At 38.2% G+C, this 22,027-nt stretch overlaps 2 protein-coding genes across 2 annotated transcripts in view; one reads left to right on the top strand and one right to left on the bottom strand.

Moving 5' to 3' along the window:
* The window catches only part of GTF2F2 (general transcription factor IIF subunit 2), a 170,776-nt gene that overhangs the window by 92,830 nt on the left and 55,919 nt on the right, over window positions 1-22,027 (bottom strand). The gene's annotated exons all lie outside the window — the stretch shown is intronic.
* KCTD4 (potassium channel tetramerization domain containing 4) lies at window positions 1,196-3,070 on the top strand. The gene has a single exon (XM_050766236.1). It carries the CDS (start codon window positions 1,355-1,357, stop codon window positions 2,132-2,134), a length of 780 nt encoding a protein of 259 aa, XP_050622193.1. The 5' UTR covers window positions 1,196-1,354; the 3' UTR covers window positions 2,135-3,070.

Here is a 22,027-nt window from a genome sequence, read left to right as displayed (position 1 = left end):
CTCATGCCTGTAATCCCAGCACTCGGGGAGGCTGAGATGGGCAGATCACCTGAATCCAGGAGTTTGAGACCGTCTGGGCAACATGGTAAAAACTTGTCTCTACAAAAATAAAAATAAAAAATTGACACAAAAACAAAAAACAATGTAGATTCCCAGAATAATTTAGCAGATAGGCCAAATAATAGTGTACTGGGGACAATGTTTACATTCCTTACCACTGAGCCTTTAAATGCTAGAAGTGACAGTTCAGAACCCTAAATTGCTTTGGAAGGGAAGTTATAGGGGAAAGAGGAAAAAGATCTGGGAAGTGGAGGGTGACATCATTCACACTGTTCCAGCTCCCAAGTTGAAAAACAAGGTTAGGCTTTGGTGGTTTCTTTTACCCACTGTGAAACAAATAAGAAACAAACTAACTTACCCATGACACTATTTTGTAGTAGGTATTCTGAATCTATATCTTTCTCCTATCTTCCTATATGGCATATATATGCATGCACATACACAGTTACAGTATTTTCTATAATTGCCCAAGTCTTTGTTCAGCACAAAAGCAGGTTCCAAGTGAAACAAGTTCATGAATTTTCCACAGAAAATCTTAACCAAAAAAAGTAAGAGATTACTGTAAAGCCTGTCTATTTGATTTTTTTACTTTTAGGGTAAATAAAATAATAAAAATAAATAAAAATAAATTTCTTAACATCCTTTAACAAAGATCTCCAAATCAGAATCACATGCAAATCCAATTAAAATCAAGTACAGTGTCACAAGTAGCAGGTTAAGTATTCTTATTTGTGTCTCAAAAATGACTACACCACTGTGAAATGTGTGACTTTTTCCAGGAAAGAAAATTGTATACACCTAGAATTTTCACCTTATGTTTACTTTAAAAAGGTGACACTAAATCAATATACATTATTTTCCAAAAGATGACAATATTATTCAATATTAAGCCTGCCTGATTAAAAAATAACTCAGGCATTTAGAAATAGTTGAACATTCACATTTGGATGAAGAATTAAATATTTGCATCTGCTTAACTGACAAGAGGAAATTCAATTTATTCTAAGTACCTCTTATTACTTCAAAGGATAGACATGAAAATCCTTTCACAACAAATCCCTTCCCTGATACAGTTAAATGCAAATTCTCTTTTCCGTCTTACTCCAGAAAGCTCCTGCATACAGAGGCTGATACGCCACCTACTGCAAAACCGAGCTGACAGCGCAGGCGATGCTGCCAGCGTTTCCATTCCATCACCAGGCTGGGGCTGAATAAAGGCGTGCTTGTGTGGTAGTGTTTCTTTTTAAAAAATCTCAAAGCCAAGAAGAACAAGCTGAAATAGCATCTTCAAAAAATGGAGCGTAAAATAAACAGAAGAGAAAAAGAAAAAGAGTACGAAGGGAAACACAACAGCCTGGAAGATACTGATCAAGGAAAGAACTGCAAATCTACACTGATGACCCTCAACGTTGGTGGATATTTATACATTACTCAAAAACAAACGCTGACCAAGTACCCAGACACTTTCCTTGAAGGTATAGTAAACGGAAAAATCCTCTGCCCATTTGATGCTGATGGTCATTATTTCATAGACAGGGATGGGCTCCTCTTCAGGCATGTCCTAAACTTCCTACGAAATGGAGAACTTCTATTGCCCGAAGGGTTTCGAGAAAATCAACTTCTTGCACAAGAAGCAGAATTCTTTCAGCTCAAGGGACTGGCAGATGAAGTGAAATCCAGGTGGGAGAAAGAACAGCTAACACCCAGAGAGACTACTTTCTTGGAAATAACAGATAATCACGATCGTTCACAAGGACTGAGAATCTTCTGTAATGCTCCTGATTTCATATCAAAAATAAAGTCTCGCATTGTTCTGGTGTCCAAAAGCAGGCTGGATGGATTTCCAGAGGAGTTTTCAATATCGTCAAATATCATCCAATTTAAATACTTCATAAAGTCTGAAAATGGCACTCGACTTGTACTAAAGGAAGACAACACCTTTGTCTGTACCTTGGAAACTCTTAAGTTTGAGGCTATCATGATGGCTTTAAAGTGTGGCTTTAGACTGCTGACCAGCCTGGATTGTTCCAAAGGGTCAATTGTTCACAGCGATGCACTTCATTTTATCAAGTAATTACCTGTGTCACGAACAAAGGCAACAAGCATGCAGCCAGCAAGCTTCGGAAAACCACAGCATCAAAGGCATCCCAAATAACATGCCCAGCTAGCTCTGTACTACAGAGCCCTGCTACTAATCAATTACTGTGAGCTAACGGTATGTAAATTCTATCGCTAAAGATGTCCTTCCTCTGGGGTGTTCCTGCTGATCAGACTCTTCCACCTAAGATGAAAACAGTAACCTTCTATATACTGTAAATAAAGACTGAATGCTTTTGCTATTTATTTGTCCTTAAGCTGTCTTTCAATCAGATTGTCTTGGGTATTTGCACAAAAAACAAAGCATGTACATTATCTATCGTTCATTTCAGTAACTGGTAATAAAATATTTTAAGGGGCTATTAAGATTTGAAATCCTTTCTACTATGGCAAAAATCTACAGAGAAACTGAACTGGTAAAATTAACCACCTGGAGCAAAACAGATGTGCAGATCTAACTAAAACAGAGCTATAGTGAAGCAAAATGAGATTGTAAGAAGACATTAAAGCTATTGATTTGATTTTTCCATAGCAGGCACCAAAAGCTCATATTCACAGTTCCTGTGTTTCATACTAGACTTATAGCTGAATTGGTATTTTGCTGAAAATTCCTAGAAAACTGCTTGATGACAATAAAAAGTAAATAAAAGCACTGCTACCTTCTTTGATTGTATTAATGATTATAATAAAAAGTTACACATCACTTTAAAAGCAAACAGTACCACTTGATGATTTTGCACAAAATTATGCATAGATGTAGTCAACCGGCAGGCTACAGTAACCCTGGCTGGTCCTGGAAGTGACAAAACCCAGCAAATTCAATTCTTTGCAGGCTGAGTTCCCACAAAGCATGGATAACTTGGTCTCAATAGAGTATGTGTTATTAGAATAATAAAGGAGTTGATTTTCAGAATCACCCTAAGTGTTCATTTTTCAAGCTCAAAAATATTAAATGAACATCACTAAACATTATTCTTATGAAAGAACTTTGTTTTCAACACCTTTTTGGATGCTAAATCTCAGACTCAATGAGTTAATATTACTTCATGCCAAACAAAAAGTTATTTTAAAAATTACGTTTTATGTATGGCCATTTCAATGAAGTAATCTACAAACTTAACTTTAAATGAGTGTATTTCCCCCCTGCAAAAGACAGCTAAATCATTTCATTTGTTCTTTAACTTCTAAGAACAAAATATACTTAAATTTGCTCCTTTAAAATTAAACCATTAAATCTGGTAACTAAATCTTAATTTTAATAAATCTCAAGAAGATGTCTGAAAATCTTGACTGAGGTTACATAAATTAGCATATATGCCAAAAGTTTGATTACTCATAAAAATTTAGAATAAGTAAAGCTAATATTCATTTCCAGAACTACAACTGACTTCTAGTTATAACGTCTAACGTAATGTAAAAGCTGGCTGTATATACCAAAAGAAACCTTTTAAAATCTATTCTACAAAAAAATTCCTTCAAAAATCACATTTAACAACCAAATTCCACATCAGCTACACAATGTTTTTATGTACACTAAGAAAAACAGATTTCTACTAAAACATTATCTTTTACATAGTTTAAAACAGCCTAATCAAGACTGAACAAACTATAAAAACAGGAAAAGAATTGTAAAATGTATTTGAATAGCCACTATAATTGAACTGTTTATACGCCTCTCCAATTTAAGAGTTGACTTTTCCTTGGCATTTGGACTTTGGTAATGAAAAAAAGGTAGTGATTGACTGTCAGAGCAAGATTTTCTCTAACAAGATTTCATTACAGATAATAAAAATAACCCTGACATATCTTTTTACAGGAGATATATCTGAAGAGATCTCCTGAGAAGCATTACAAGTAAAGTTTTTCATCAAATCAAAAGAGGAAAATTTAACTATTTTAACAAAGTTATTATTGATAGAAACTATTAAAAATATCAGATTCATTTTTATGTAGCATCTTTTAGAACTTGTATCTGGACACATTTAATTCCTCCTTATACTTCTAATAAATCACAATGTTCTAAAACAATTTAGTAATCTAGAAGGAAATCTGACTAGACTGACCACCCTTATAACTTTTTATAAATGTACCTTTTTAAATTCCAAATTACTTGTACTTGGATTTATATATTCAAGTGCCTAAATATTGTGCTCTAAGTATATAGAAAATATCTGTATTTTAATGTTAGTATTTTCTAAATATATTTAGAAATACTTTCCATTCAAGAAACTCAAGATATCATACAAAACGTCAATTATAAGTCAGAGTGAAGCTCTCAGAGTATTTCTGTTCCTAGTCACTTAAAAATTTATTTCTCAAATTTTTTCTCACAAATACTGTTCCAAAAAACAAATCACAAAGTGACTATCTTTCTCAAAAGAAAGGTAATAAAAAAGTAGGTTACTATAGTTGCCATGAGCCAAACATATATTCTCTTATATTTGGAATTACCCCATGCAGTGACTCTAGCACCATCCTTAAAATGTGAAAAGATCATGGCTTTTACTATACTTTCAAAATGTATATATGGTGGTATACACAACAAATGAAACACAAGACTTTTCAAATAATTCAAGGAAGATGACTACCATGCCAGACTGAAGATGATGTTACTGAATCAGCTTATTCAGTTTGTCTTTTTTTTTTTACGAAAATTACTTGTATTTCAATTAGCCACACATGGTGGCATACACTTGTAATCCCAGCTACTTGGGAGGCTGAGGCAAAAGGATTGCTTAAACTGAGAGGTGGAGGTTGTGGTGAGCTGAGATCACACCACTGCAATCCAGCCTGGGTGACAGAGCGAGATTCCGTCTCAAAAAACAAAAACAAAACAAACAAAAAAATCCACAAAACTTAGACTTCAAACGCTACTTACTTTTAGGGTGATAATAAAAGCTAACATTTATTGAGCATTTTACTACATGCCAGATACCATGTTATGAACATACATTCTCTCAAACCTCAAACATTCTAAGAAAGGTATTAATTATTCTTCCCTTTTTATTGATGAAGAAATGGAGACTTAGGGAGTTAAGTAATCTGCCCAAGATTACATAATTATAAAGAGGTGGAACCAAGATTTGAAGCCCAGGTATACCTGTACCAGAGCCAACAGAAACCGTGTCTGATTTTGCAAGCCATTTATATCCCTAACACCTAGAAAGTGGCAGAAAACAGGCATTCACAAGGTAGGTGTTGAATACAGAACACCAAAATATAGGTTTGCCTCACTTGATACAATCTTACAATGTAAGTATTCCTAAAACGTTGAGTGAAAAACTGAATTTTAGAAAAGTAATATTTTTAATGTCATGTCATTTAAAAAACAGGTGAATCATATGTCTATTGGCTGCATAAATGTCTTCTTTTGAGAAGTGTGTTCACATCCTTTGCCCCACTTTTTTATGGGGTTTTTTCTTGTAGATTTGTTTAAGTTCTTTGTAGATTCTGGATATTAGCCCTTTGTCAGAGGGTTAGATTGCAAAAATTTTCTCCCATTCTGTAGGTTGCCTGTTCACTCTGATGGTAGTTTCTTTTGCTGCGCAAAAGCTCTTTAATTAGATCCCATTCGTCTATTTTGGCTTTTGCTGCCATGGCTTTTGGTGTTTTAGTCATTGAAGTCTTTGCCCATGCCTATGTCCTGAATGGCATTGTCTACGGCATAATTTTAAAGTATAAAATTGAGGAAGTCTACTAATTCTTAATTTGCAACCCATTGATTTTTGATTGCAAGTCAAAACCACCATGGCCTTTGCCCATGCCTATGTCCTGAATGGTACTACAAATCAAAACCACAATGGCCTTTGCCCATGCCTACGTCCTGAATGGTACTGCAAATCAAAACCACAATGGCCTTTGCCCATGCCTATGTCCTGAATGGTACTGCAAATCAAAACCACAATGGCCTTTGCCCATGCCTATGTCCTGAATGGTATTGCCTATGGTATTACCATTTGCAATACCACCCTGAATGGTACTGCAAATCAAAACCACAATGAGATACACCATCTCACGCCAGTTAGAACGGCGATCATTAAAAAGTCAGGAAGCAACAAATGCTGGAGAGGATGTGAAGAAACAGGAATGCTTTTACACTGCTGGAGGGAGTGTAAATTAGTTCAACCATTGTGGAAGACAGTGTGGTAATTTCTCAAGGATCTAGAACTAGAAATATCATTTGACCCAGCGATCCCATTACTGGGTATGTACCCAAATGATTATAAATTATGCTGCTATAAAGACACAAGCACATGTATGTTTATTGCGGCACTATTCACAATAGCAAAGACTTGGAACCAACCCAAATGTCCATCAATAACAGAATGGATAAAGGAAATGTGGCACATACACACCATAGAATACTATGCAGCCATAAAAAAGGATGAGTTCATGTCCTTTGCAGGGACATGGATGAAGCTGGAAACCATCATTCTCAGCAAAATATCACAAGGACAGAAAACCAAACCACCACATGTTCTCACTCACAAGTGGGAGTTGAACAATGAGAACATATGGACACAGGGAAGGGAACATCACACACTGGGGCCTGTTGCGGGGTGGGGGACAGGGGAGGGATAGCATTAAGAGAAATAGCTAACGTAAATGATAAGTTGATGGGTGTAGCAAACCAACATGGCACATGTATACCTATGTAACAAACCTGTACGTTGTGCACATGTACCCTATAACTTAAATTAAAAAAAAAAAGTGAACCATCCCCTGTCACAACAGTAAAGAATATCACAAATTTGTCTGCTGGTGAATCTAACACTTTCACATATCAGGTTTGTTCAAAAATAGGTTAACTTTTTATGACTGTATAATCCACAGAACTGACATATTAGGAGAAAAAACAAAGCACAGTGAAACACACATGGGCTCTGGAATTACACTTGGGTTCTAATTCCATTAACTTTCACTAACTTGCTTACATGATTATAAGCAAGATCCTTAACTTTTTAAAATTTCAACATCCTCACAGTAAAATAAGGATAATAGTAACTATTTGACAGGGCTTTTGCAAGGTTTCAATTAAATTCTAAATTGGCCGGGCGCGGTGGGTCAAGCCTGTAATCCTAGCACTTTGGGAGGCCAAGACGGGCAGATCACGAGGTCAGGAGATCGAGACCATCCTGGCTAACATGATGAAACCCCGTCTCTACTAAAAAATACAAAAAACTAGCCAGGCGAGGTGGTGGGCGCCTGTAGTCCCAGCTACTGGGGAGGCTGAGGCAGGAGAATGGCGTAAACCCGGGAGGCGGAGCTTGCAGTGAGCTGAGATCCAGCCACTGCACTCCAGCCTGGGCGACAAAGCGAGACTGCGGCCCAAAAAATAATAATAATAATAATTCTAAATTGTGTGTAAAGTACTTCACCTTCATGAACTTTTGATAAAGCACTAATCATTTTGTCCAGTAAAAAGTATTTTCATGGCATAACCATGAACAGGTCTTCCCAAAATGCACATTTACATTAATTAGGCTTTCTACTTAGACATGAACAGAACAGAGAACTTTTAACAAGCACATGTTTAATATGTGATGAAATACTACAAAACACAAGACTGTACTTTAAACTGCTACAGGCAAACATGGTTTTCATTCTATTCATTTAAAATATAGATATAATAGGTTTTTTAGGACTTTTGTTTTCTAGCTTCATGTCAAAATCTACAATAACAAAATAATCATAGCAGCTGTTTTGTCAGCAATGTAAAATCAGTCAGGGCCAGGTGCAGTGGTTCACATCTGTAATCCCACCACTTCGGGAGGCCAAGGCGGGCAGATCACTTGAGGTCAGGAGTTCAAGACCAGCATGACCAACATGGTGAAACCCTGTCTCTGCTAAAACTATAAATATTAGCTGGGCATGGTGGTGCTCGCCTGTAATCTGAGCTACTTGGGAGGCTGAGGCATGAGAATCGCTAGAACCCAGGAGGTGGAGGTTACAGCGAGTTGAGACTGTGCTACTGCACTCCAGCCTGGGCAACAGAGTGAGACTCCCATCTCAAATAAATAAAATCAGTAAGGAGTAATATACGTGATAAACACACACCTATCTAATAAATTATGAATATTTTAAACAGCAATGCATATTAGTCAAGGTTAAAATTACAGCATTTGAATCATAATTATCCTTGCTAATAAAGCAAATATGTAATATGGAGGACTATGCAACACAGCATGCAACTCAGAAATCATTTGTATTTAACTTTAAAATATACAATGGCTTCTTCTGTAGCCAACTTATTGTCCTAATCATATTTTGCTTAAGATAATATTAAAATTAATTTGTTTCTGTCAATAAACAACAAGGGAGTGGCGGTAAAGGAAAATAGGCTGGACAGAGAGAAATATTTAAGATGAATCTAAAATATGGCTAAAAAAATTTATGAAGAGGTGGACTGTATTTCTACTTCTTTTCTTTTTTTTTTTTTTTTTGAGACAGAGTCTTGCTCTGTTGCCCGGGCTGGAGTGCAGTGGCACGACCTCGGCTCACTGCAAGCTCCGCCTCCTGGGTTCATGCCATTCTCCTGCCTCAGCCTCCCCAGTAGCTGGGACTACAGGCGCCTGCCACCATGCCCGGCTAAGTTTTTGTATTTTTAGCAGAGACGGGGTTTCACCGTGTTAGCCAGGATGGTCTCGATCTCCTGACCTCGTGATCCGCCCGCCTTGGCCTCCCAAAGTGCTGGGATTACAGGCGTGAGCCACTGTGCCCGGCCTCTACTTCTTTTCTTAACAAAAATACATAATGGTTCAATATTTTCTAGCAAACAATCATGAACACATACAAGTTGTTAGAAACAACCTATATGTAATAAAACTTTTCTTACAATGCAAAATGTACATTAAGCATTGTATAATAAAATGCAGAAAGTCTAGCTTTATTTCAACCACTAGTTATTTTAGAAAAGATACTGAATTGGATATTTAAAAATGAGACCATTATAACATACCCCTTTTAAAGTTTTAAAATATTAATTAAAAAATATATATTTTTTTTCATAGAGATGGAGTCTCACTTCGTTGCCCCAGCAGGCTGGTCTCAAACTCCTGGGCTCAAGCAATCCTCCTGCCTTGGTCTCCCAAAGTGCTGGGATTACAAGCGTGAGTCACCACGCCTCGCCAACATATCCTTTGTAAATGTTTTAAAAACCTACTCCATATTATAAAATATAACACATTTAACCTAAAACCATGACAGGTTTTTCCAAAACCACAATTCCAGAATATTCAGTTACATTTAAATGCAAGTTTTAATAGTAATTTTATTTTAAAAACCAGTTAATTTTTGAAAATTCGTTTTTAAAAGCAGGCTCAACTTTTCAAAAGTTATTTTGATTATTGTCCTTTAGGATGTTTAGCACGTAGGTTTTGACATTATTAAAGTATAAAATCGAGGAAGTCTACTAATTCTTAATTTGCAGTCCACTGATTTTTGCCTCGTTAAAACAGGTATTTATTAACTATTTTTAAGGTTCTTAAAAAATGTTGAATGATACTAATTTTGACTTGATTTATCTTCTATCACTTAATGTTATTTTACAAAGAACTAGACAATTTAGCATTCACATTAGGTATCACAGCATTTGATGAATTTTTATTTATTTTTTAAAACACTAAAAATAGGCTGGGCAGTCAGGTGGCCAGGCGCAGTGGTTCACGCCTGTAATCCCAGCACTCTGAGGCGGGCGAATCACGAGGTCAGGAGTTCGAGACCAGCCTGGTCAACATGGTGAAACCCCATCTCTACTAAAAATACAAAAAATTAGCTGGGCATAGTGGTGGGCGCCTGTAATCCCAGCTACTCGGGAGGCTGAGGCAGGAGAATAATTTGAACCTGGGAGGTGGAGGTTGCAGTGAGCTGAGATCGAGTTACTGCACTCCAGTCTGGGCGACAGGGACAGACTCCATCTAAAAAAAAAATTAAAATTAAAAGAAAAAAAAATAGGTCAGGTGCCAGGGCTCACGCCTGTAATCCTAACACTTTGGGAGGCCAAGGTGGGCAGATCACTTGAGGTCAGGAGTTCAAGACCAGCCTGGCCAACACGGTGAAACCCCATCTCTACTAAAAATACAAAACTTAGTTTGGCATGGTGGCCCATGCCTGTAATCCCAGCTACTCAGGAGGCTGAGGCACAAGAATCGTTCGAACCCAGGAGGCGGAGGTTGCAGTAAGCCGAGATCGCGCCACTGCACTCCAGCCTGGGCCACAGAATGAGACTCTGTCTCGGGGGGGAAAAAAAACCACGTTAAAAATAAGTATGAATGCAGATACCATAATCCTATATCCTAACAAAACTATTTTGATTTTTGCACATTTTTTTCTATGCAAAGATATTTTAAGAGAAATCCATCTAGAAAGAAAAAAGAAAGACTGTGCATAGCTGTGCATGGAAATAATTACTAATAAAGGTGAGATAACTGGAAACACCAAACAGAAGAATCTAAAAGTCACAAGTGATTTTTTAGTGCACTTTCTTTCTTAAAAAACTATTTTTAATTGATAAAATTTGTATACATTTATGGTATACAACGTTTTGAAATATGTATATATTATGGAATGGCTAATCAAACTAATTAACATATGTACTACCTTATATACTTAGTTTTGTGGTAAGAACACTTAAAAGTATATAATACATTGTTATTGGGTATATTCACCATGCTGCACAATAGCTAAAGGTCGTGGGTGATGGATTTATAAAACAACAAAACCAAAACTAAAACCAAACACAACCGCAGGCATTTACAACATGTGTAAGTCTACATGTGTTTACAATATGTACAAGTTTACAACATAATTATAAGTTGGTGTTGTTACACCACAGCCAAAAACTAACACATTGAGATTTAGAACATAAAATTCAGCTACCTTGAAAAGTGGAAGAAGGCTATATTAAAATACATTTTGGTTCTCAGTTATATTTCCCTCTGCTCTTCTTTGTGTCTTAAGGAAAATTTGGATTATTGGGATATCAGGCAGATTGTTCTTAATAAGAGACAAGAAAAAGGAGCTTCAAATATATCTCTTGCTGTTACAGAATACAACATAGTTAGGTATATTATAAAATTCACTAGGTGACAGGTATATAGAAAATAATGGGCTAAGCGGGGTGGTGCACCTATAATCCGGGCACTTTCAAAGGCCAAGGCTGGAGGATCACTTGAGCCCAGGAGTTCAAGACCAGCCTAGGCAACATGGCAAAACCCTGTCTCCACAAAAAATAAAAAAATTTAAAAAAATTTAAAAAGTCGGGCGTGGTGGCCCACACCTGTAGTTCCAGCTACTTAAGAGGCAGAGGTGGCAAGATCGCTTGAGCACAGGAGATTGGCTGCAGTGAGCCGTGACGATGCCACTGCACTTCCTGTCTGGGCGACAGAGCAAGACCCTGTCAAAAACAAAGAAAATAACAACCTTGTGCTTATATAAAACATATACAAATTTCGCAGTTAACACTGAGGTGTTTAGTGAAGCAAAAGGCACCCTAAGTAAAATCTTTCCTAACTTTCCGAAGACTTTCCATTTAACTAAAGGATGTAATAAAGGAAAAAAGTTTAGGTAGAATCTTAATTCACTTTATCTTTTTAACAATGAATATGCATCAAACAGTGGTGTTTTGGTTCCAGGCAGTGGAAAAGAAAAGCAGGTGAGGATTTCACAATTAGGGAAAAAAGGCTGGCTACAGTGGCTCACATGGTAATCCCAGCACTTCGGGAGGTCGAGGTGGGAAGACTGCTTGAGCCCAAGAGTCTGAGGCTGCAGTGAGGTAGGATCATGCCACTGTACTCCAGCCTGGGTGACAGAGCAAGACCCTGCCTCAATAAAAAAGAGGGAAAATAAAGTTAAAAAAGACTTCACCAATCAACTCCAACCATGTTAAGAATTACTAATTAAGTAAAAGGCTAAAACCTCTTCTACAGAAACTAACGGTTTCCCAATAAGGGAACAGCCACCCCCCAGCTACCTCTTTCCTGCAGAGAAATCATCTATGGTTGTTTCTATACAGAAACAAGTTTCAGGTAGTACAATATTATAAGAAATCACTCTTCTGGGAAAGTATGTGAATGAGTCAAAAAGAGTAAGAGGCCAGTGCAGTGGCTCGCTTTGGGAAGTCAAGGCAGGCAGATCACTTGTTTGGAGTTCAAGACCAGCCTGGCCAACATGGTAAAACCCTGTCTCTACTAAAAAAAAAAAAATACAAAAATTAGCCAGGGGTGGTGGTGCACACTTGTAATCCCAGTTACTCAGGAGGCTGAGGCAGGACAACTGCTTGAGCCTGGGAGGAAGACGTTGCAGTGAGCCAAGATCGTGCCACTGTACTCTAGCCTGGGTGACCAAGAGACACTCTGTCTCAAAAAAAAAAAAAAAAAAAAAAAAGAAAAGAAAAAGAAAAAAGAAATGGTAAATGTAGATAATCTGAATCTTTAACAGAGGAGATCATAAAAATGTCTGGCATTTGCTGAGGTATTACTTTGCATCAGGCACGGTACTAAGTATTGATAAGCATTGTCTGCTTTAAAGCGCACAACACATAATGATCTCATGAGGTGATGGGGTAGAGATTGCTAGTTACTTCTCCTGTATCCATTCTCTTCTTTGTCAGAAATGGATCCCTAATTAAGGGTGGCAACTACACCCAAATTAAACCTGCATTTCCCAGTGTTCTATGGCTGCAAGGTGTGGCCAAGTTATCAAGTTCTGACTAGGGGAATGTAAGCAAAGTGTGACTTTTGGATATGCTCCTGCAAAGAATTAAAAAGTCCCTTTACCTTCCCCATCTTGCCTCCCTTTTGATGCCTGAGAGGTAGATATGACAGTAATAACTCCAGCGTCATTCTGGATCCCCCGAGGATGGAAGCCACAGTTAAACAATGGCAGAGGCCGGCTGATGACCTTGGAAATGTCATAGCAGACAAGGACTCCTTACATAGTGACTTCCCTTACGAGGGAAAACAATGTGCTTAAGTCACTGATATTTTGTTAGCGGAGTTAATTCTAACAGATAGAGGTAGGTGGTATTAAAACTATTATTTTATAGATGAAGAAACAGGGATCCCCAGAGTTAAGCGATTTGCCTGCAGTCACACAGCAACCAAGCAACCTTCGAAGTGCCAAGCTCTTAACCACTGTGTGATAATGCCTTCAGACCAGATCCTGGAACTCAGTAAGAGACTTACTTGACAGAGGACATGAACCTTGAAAATGGGCAAAATAATATTAAAGGAAGGGGGTGCCTCCACTCATTCATTAGTCTAGGCCAAGACCTAGTTAAAATAATGGAAGAAGCCACAGTTAACCAGTTAAGAAGGGAACCCAGCCTGCCTGATGAGTATGCTATAAGAAAAAACTAGTATAGTGACTCCATTTCTGAGACTTGTGGGTCCTTAACCACAGAAAGAAAAGAGGGGACTGGCATGTGAGGGATAACCAAGAAAGAGGCCTCTGTGAGCTAGGCATATTTTCTTCACTCATATACAGAATTACTAACAAATTAAATTTGAAGAATAGCTACCAATGGGGAATAACCAGCAAAATGATTTCTAAAAATGAACTAAAAATTCTTCCATGGGACCATCTAAGAAAAAAGTAGACTAACATTAAGCAAAAGGGAGGAGGGAGACTATTTTTACATCAAGTAAGCAAAGGAACAACTTCACAGATTTTTGAGATATAGTAAACTCTTGTGCTGCCCTGCTCTGGAGATAGAGGAAGAGTATAAACATAGAAACAGAAAGGCATAATTCTGTTTCCCCACAGTACAAAGCAATTATAAAAAACACTTAAGATCACAAAGCATCTTGAATGCTATTTAGAGTCATCTGGGAAGGAGTGAAGTAAGAACACCGGGAAAGTGGCCGGGCGCAGTGATTCATACCTGTAATCCCAGCACTCTGGGAGGCCGGGGCAGGTGGATCACCTGAGGCAACAAAAGTTAGCCGGGTGCAGCAGCGGGCATCTGTAATCCCAGCTACTCCGGAGGCTGGGGCAGGGGAATCACTTGAGCCTGGGAGGAAGAGGCTGCAGTGAGCCGAGATTGCACCACTGCACTCCAGCCTGGGCGACAGAGTGAGACCGTCTCAAAAAACAAACAAACGAAAAACACTAGGAAAGTGAAATGTAGTCTAAAAAACTAAACTGGTGGAAGCTGGAAGAAAGACATGGTCAAATTCTTAGAAACGGCAGGGTATGAAGGAAGAAGGGGCTACATAAGGAGCTACCTCCAGAGAGAGGGAGGAGTCTAAAGCTTCAGTCAGCAGGGCAGCCATTAGTTACCGAAGGAGCTAGCATTATTATCTCTAGTTTTCTAAATTAATAAGCTTGTGGTAGACTATTCAAACAATTAGTCATTTTCCCCAATACCACATCAACAGAAGCATCAAGAAAAGCTACCGCTAGCTTTTTGTACACTTAAGCTAACATAATGTGCTCAAGTTCACAAACTGTTTTTCAAAAAATAAAAAACAGATGTAAAGTAACCCAAAAGAAATGCTTTTGGATAAGACATTTTCTCAACCTAAACTCTCCCTCTAGCTTTCAAAAGTGACCCAAAAGACAATGCTAAGTAAGTTTTTCTGGCTTATATAGCCGAAATATGAAGATCACTTAAAAGCAATACTCACTCATCCACAGGCTAATAGATTTATTTTATATTTACTTCTAAATACATACTAATTGTTTTTGTAAGCTTTATAAGATAAAATGTAAAGTTGCTGTTGTTTAAAACCTAAAAATTATCTTTAAGAACATCAGACAGAAATGTTCATATACAAGTAATTGACATGCTTAAAATGTTCTTGATTATTCATTTAAGGATTCCCTAAAGGATGTCTATTGACTAAGCTTTTTTACTCTAACTCATTATTTTACAGCAAAAGCAAAGATTCCTTAAAACTACTGTGAAAAATAAAATATATTTTAAGGTGCCACTAGTTGAAATATATGACCCTTTCTTTTTCTTAAGGTAGCCAGCAAGAAGAAGAGAGGGAGGTATATGAAAGGGATTGATGCCATGATATCTGGATATCACTTTCGGTTTTTCTGTTTTGGTTTTGGTTTTTTTTTTTTTTTTTTTTTTGGTCTTTTGAGACAGGGTCTCCCTCTGTTGCCCAGGCTGGAGTGCAGTGGTGTGATTTTGGCTCACTGCAACCTCCACCTCCTGGGTTCAGGCAATTCTCCTGTCTCAGCCTCCTGAGTAGCTGGAACTACACTATAGGCATGCACCACCGTGCCCAGCTAATTTTTGTATTTTTTGGTAGAGACGGGGTTTCACTGTGCTGTCCAGGCTGGTCTCAAACTCCTGGCCTCAAGTGATCCTCCCGCCTTGGTCTCCCAAAGTGCTGGGATTATAGGCGTGACCCAACACACTCAGATCACTTTTGTTGTTTGATGACTACATATGACAAAGACCACATCAGAGACTAGCAATTTACCAATATAAAAATATACTTCTTTTTTTTTTTTTTTTTTTTTTTTTGAGACGGAGTCTCGCTGTGTCTCCCAGGCTGGAGTGCAGTGGCGTGATCTCGGCTCACTGCAAGCTCCGCCTCCCGGGTTCACGCCATTCTCTGGCCTCAGCCTCCCAAGTAGCTCAGACTACAGGCGCCCGCCACCACGCCCGGCTAGTTTTTTGTATTTTTAGTAGAGACGGGGTTTCACCATGTTAGCCAGGATAGTCTCGATCTCCTGACCTCGTGATCAACCTGCCTCGGCCTCCCAAAGTGCTGGGATTACAGGCTTGAGCCACCGCGCCCGGCCAAAAATATACTTCTTTTAAAGAAAAATCCATGCTTTCTTCAAGTCGCTGAACCCTTCTAAAGAAAACATTAGGACACAATAAAAAATTAATTAAATAAATTTTTATTGGATAAAAATGTATTAAAGCAACAAAGTAAGGTAACTTAGATGACTGACATGAAGTATAATAAACATGTAGAAATAAAAGTACAATTCATCTGGCTATAAACATACAAAACTTGAGAAAAACAAAATGAGCAATCTTTTCTTTATACAAGCAGTATGGACTAAATTAGATCAGAGTTTATAATTATGACAAAAATACTCATTTAAACATCTGCTGACCAGCCAAAACTCTGCATTGGGGAAGATATATATACACATACATATACACATGCACATACTGAAAAAAATGAGAAAATTATAAATGTCTGTCTAAAACAGACACAAAATACGCATGAGTCTATAGTATATACTAAAATTCTACAATGGACCTGAAAAGAAACTACGTATATTTTGTAAAGCTCACCTATTGAGTGTTTTTTAAGAAAAGAGATATAACAGTGAAATCTAGACAATACAGAATAAAAATAAATAATTCAAGAATAAGATGACATGATCAAAAAAGCCTAGAAAGAAGTACAAATGTATTTATAATGTACACTAAGGTTAAACAGCAGGGAAATTAGTTGTGGAACGCTAGTCTTTACAGCCTTGACGAAGTGATAATACAACTAAGTAAAAATGAGAAGTTGTTAGGATTATAATTTTCAAAAATTTCATAACAGAGAATCAATAGATTGTCAAAAAGTGAAAAACATGGAGTTTTTTAAAAAGATAATATAATGACTCCGATTCTTTAATTCCTCACCCACATCTACACCCCCACCTCCCAACTTAAAAGAAACTCTTAGGAACTTGTATTTCTTGTGAAAAAGAGGCATTTATTTGATGTTAAGAAATTCCTTCAGTTCTTTTTCATCTGTTATTTCGAGTAAATTAACTATGCTGGTCTATATTGTCTATAATGGTGGGCATATTTAGATCAAATCTCCCACTGAAAACAATTAAAAAGCTTAATAAAAATCTTAAAAGTATCAAAAAGACCACAAGATAATAAGGAATTACAAGCCCCAAACACAGGGAAAACAAGATTCCCTGTGGTCATGAGCCAATGCAAGGAAAATGAGACCCTTTGTTTAAGACAGCCTCCCAAGGCATGGGGGGCATAAATCGAAGTCCAGTGCCTATACAAGGTAGAAAGTCTAACAGGAGTTCATTACCACAAAAAATTAAACCCCAAAGGACTACATACCTTCAGGGTGGTGATAAGAAGGAAATTTTAAAAGCTCCTGATAAACTAACTAGGGTGACCAAGAGTCCTAGTTTGCCAGAGACAGTCTAGTTACGCCCGAAGTACTGGCATGCTTAAAAACAGTGCTCCTTTTTACTCTCAAAAAGATTCTGTCTTGTAACCAGGTAAGCTACACGGTCACGGTAATGACAACCTAGTTTCAATCCCTGGACTACCCCATCAAAGACATCTCAAGCCTTGAGCATGGTTAACGTGATCATGGTAGACTGTCTCTGAAGATGACTGAAAACAATCCCTTTCTTCCCTGTACTTGCACACAGCTAGTTTCATCAAGAGGTGGGGTCTATTATATCTTCCCTCCCTTTGAATCTGAGCGGGTCCTGTGACTTGCTGTGACCAACAGACTGCAGCTGAAGTGATGCTGCATCAGTTCCAAGCCCAGACCTTAAGAGACCTAGCAGCTTTTGCTTTTGCTTTCTTGGAAAACAGCCACCATGTAAAGAAGCATGGGCTGGACCTACTAAATGATGGGAGCACTAAAGAGAGACCACAAAGGACAGAGCAAAGGTACCCCAACCCACATGCACCAAGTCTCAGGCAATAAGTGAAGCAGTCCTCGACACTGCACCCTAGCCAACCTCCCAGCTGAATGCAGATGCATGAGTTACTCCTGTCAACATCATGTGGAACAGTGGAGCCCCAGCTTAATCCAGCCAACTCACAGATTCATGGAAACACATCATTATTGTTTTAAGCCCCCACTTTGGTGGTGACTTGTTATAAATTACTGAAACAGTGGATCAGAACTGGTAGTGGTCTGTAGTGGCTTGGGTGAGAGTAGGTACATAACTTTCATTTAAAGTTACATGTTTGGTAAACGGAATTTGAGGAGAAAAAGAAAAAAAATTTAAAGAAAGTCATGTTATTCCTACAAATAAATATAATGCCAAACACGAAGCTTTGAAACTTGACCAAGTACCAGTAAAAACATCAACATAAAGGGACTCTAAAAGACTTCAGAGATTGGACTTCTCAGATACACACTATAAAACAACTGGACTGTGATTAAAAAAAAAAAAAGACAAACTCAGAAATACCTACAGGGAAAATTGTCACAGATTCAAAAAAGAACCACATAAGACATCTAGAAATAATAATAATAAGCATAATTTAAACCTCACTGGACAAGTTTAATATCAGACTAGACACAAGTGAAGAAACCATTAGTGAGCTGGTATATAGGAAAAATAAATTTCCCAAAGTGCAGCACAAGCAGAAAAGGGGCAGAAAAATCATTAGAGAGACACAGAAGATATAAAGAAACGGTTGGGCATATGTTTAAAATATTTGTTTCATCAGAATCTCATCAGGAGGAGAGAAAAAAATAGAGGTAACATTTAAAGGGCAGGTGTCTGAAAGTTTTCTACAAATGAAGGAAGACAGCAATCAACAGACACAAGAAGCTCAATGAATCCCAGGCTGCTTAAATAAAGAGAAACCCACATGTAGACATATTACATTGAAATCAAAGATAATCAAAAAAATTTTATATACTCACAGGAAATAAAAAGACATTACCCTTAAAGCATCAGCAATAAAACTAAGATTTCTCCACAGAAAAAACAAGACTGCGGACTCTTTCAGCAATAAAACTAACAGTAGAATACTCCACAGAAAAGCAAGACTGTGGACTCTTTTTCCCTTCTTCACAGTTTTACGAATGAAAGATTTGTTTTTACTGTAGATCTTAGCAACCTCAACATATTTTTGTTCCTTTCCTTATTAAGTTAGGAACTCTTTCTCACTTAGAGAAGGCACTTTAAGGTTTCTCTTTGGCATATCTGAGTTACCAGCATCACTACTCTTATACTTTGGGGCCATTATTATGTAAAATAAGGGTCATTTGAACACACACACAGTGATATTAAGACAGTCTGTCTGATAACCAAGACAGTTACTAAGTGACTCATGGGCAGGTAGCATATACAGCATGAGTATGTTGGACAAAGGGAGGACTCACATCTCAGGCAGGATGAACTCAGATGGCCCGAGAGTTCATCATTCTACCCAGAACAATGTACAGTTTAAAACTTTTGTATTATTTCTGGAATTTTCCATTTAATTTTTTTTGGACCTCAGTGGACCATGGATAACTGAAACTGCAGATGGCAGGTGGTAGGGGGATGCAACTGTGCAACTTTGATACCAAAATAAGGCTAAATGATATCAACCACTGGAGAAGAGAGTGGGCCTAAAAGCAGAACTGTACTTCAATAAATAGTTGATTTATGGCAAAGCTGGCACTGTAGAACAGTGAGAAAAAGATGGTCTTTATTTAAAAAAATACATCATTCTCATTCATATGGAAGAAAACCACAATTTGACCCCTATCTCACACCTACAGAAAAAACAATTCCAGGCTGGGCGCAGTGACTCACGCCTATAATCCTAGCACCTTGAGAGGCTGAGGTGGGTGGATCACTTCAGGCCAGGAGTTCAAAACCAGCCTGACCAATATGGTGAAACTCCATCTCTACTAAAAATACAAAAAAAAATTAGCTAGGCATGGTGGCGGGCACCTACAATCCCGGCTACTCGGGAGGCTGAGGCAGGAGAATCGCTTGAACCTGGAAGACAGAGGTTGCAGTGAGCCGAGATCGTGCCACTGCACTCCAGCCTGGGCGATAAATCAACACTCCGTCTCCAAAAAAAAAAGTTCTGGAGGCTGGGAAGTTCAAGATCGAGGCACCAGTATATTTGGGGTCTGGTGAGGGCTTGCCCTCTACCTCAAGGACAATGCCTGCTTCCTTCACCCTCACATGGGAGAAAAGGTGAACAAGCTCCTTCAGGCCTGTTGTATAAGTGCACTAATCTCAGTCATGAGAGCTCTGCCACCCAAAGACCCAACCTCCCAACACCACTGCACTGGGGATTAGGCTTCAAGATAGGAAGCTGCAGGGGCCACAAACATTCAGACCATAGCTAATGTTTATGCAATATTGTTTAGTGTTTGTTTTCCTGTATTATAGCTGGAGATTCATTCCCACTCCACTCAGATCTATAAATATAATGTTAATCCATTGCTTCCAATTAAAGTATCTAATTTAATGAATTCTCACCTTCTTACTGCCATTTATATAGAAAACATGGAAAAAACAAATCAAAACATCTTCAGACTACAGACTTGTCTTTCTTTGTGTGAATAGAGCATTCTTTATCCAATTCCTTGTGGCTTGAAGTTTTCTTCTTGTTTGCCTTTCGACATTTTTTATGGCAAGTATATCTGTATTAATACTTTATATATGATAAATGATGAGCATTTTCTTCTGTTTCTTTCATTTTTTCTTTTTCTGAGATAGGATCTTTCATCCAGACTGGAGTGTAGTGGTGGAACACAGCTCACTGCAGCCTCAGCCTGCTGGGCTTAAGCAATCCTCCCACCTCAGCCTCTCAAGTAGCTCAGGCCACAGGTACCCCCACATCCAGCTTTTTATTTATTTATTGAGAAAGAGTCTTGCTCTGTCACCTAGGCTGGAGTGCAATGGCATGATCTCAGCTCACTGCAACCTCCAACTCCCAGGTTCAAGCAATTCTCATACCTCCTCCCAAGTAGCTGAGATTGGGTACCCACCGCCATGCCCGGATAATATTTTGTATTTTTAGTAGAAATGGGGTTTCACCATGTTGGCCAGGCTGGTCTCGAGCTCCTGACCTCAGGGACCTCAGGTGATCTACCTACCTCGGCCTCCCAAAGTGCTGGGATTACAGGCGTGGGCCACTGCACCCAGCCCCAGCTAATTTTTTAAAAATGTTTTTGTAGTGACAGGGTCTTGCTATGTTGCCCAGACTGGTCTCAAACTCCTAGGCTCAAGCAATCCTCCTGCCTCAGCCTCTGAAAATGCTGGGATTACAGGCCTGAGCCAATGTGCCTGGCCATGATGAGCTTTGTCTTAGAAACTGCTGGGACTAGGTACTTTCTTATTGGCACTGCAAAGAGAAAACCAGAGTTCAGAGAGTTGAGTCTTGGCTATAGTTCATGAGGCAGAAGCTGAGGACCTAGGGTAACTAGATACCCTAGACCTCAATGAAGGCATTAACCCGTGGATATTTCTCCCTCTCCTTCCCTCTGACATGCTCTCTGACCTCTGTGTATGGCCTCCAGGTATGTCATGTATCCAGGACCTGTAAGTAATAAAACCATTATTTCTTATTTAAAAAAAAAAAAAAAAAAAAAAGTGCTCCATGAAAAACTCATACCAAAAAAATGGTACATATTGACTCTATTTACATAACACTAAAAAACAGGTAAAGTAAAATATATTACAGAGGAAGAAAGGCTTAAATGCTCATATTATAAAAGAAAAAGTTACTATCATAAATGTCAATGACAGGTTTCTTTTTTGGATGAAGGAGTGAGCTGTGATCAAGAAGGGATACCTGGCAGCTTTTGAGGGGCTTAACATGTTCTATTTCAGCTGTTTCATGTTAATACATCTTTTCTGTATGTGGCAGTGGTCACATTTTCAAGTTTTAAAAAAAATTATCTATACTTTTACTTTTAAAAATAGCTTCTCTGGAAAACAGTCTGGTGGTTATGTATTAAATTTAACTTGCAATTACCACATTACCCAGCAAATGCACTCTTGGGTATTAATCCCAAAGAAATGAAAACCTGCGCTCACACGAAGATCTATACACAAATGTTCACAACAGCTTTATTTCTATAGCCAAAATCTGGGAACAACCCAGATATTCTTCAATGAGAGACTAGTTAGATGTACTGTGGTACATCCATATCATGGAATACTCAGCAAT

This window comes from Macaca thibetana, chromosome 17 (assembly GCF_024542745.1).
Source record: "Macaca thibetana thibetana isolate TM-01 chromosome 17, ASM2454274v1, whole genome shotgun sequence".
Classification (NCBI taxonomy): Eukaryota; Metazoa; Chordata; class Mammalia; order Primates; family Cercopithecidae; genus Macaca; species Macaca thibetana.
This window is presented reverse-complemented; position numbering and strand designations above follow the sequence as displayed.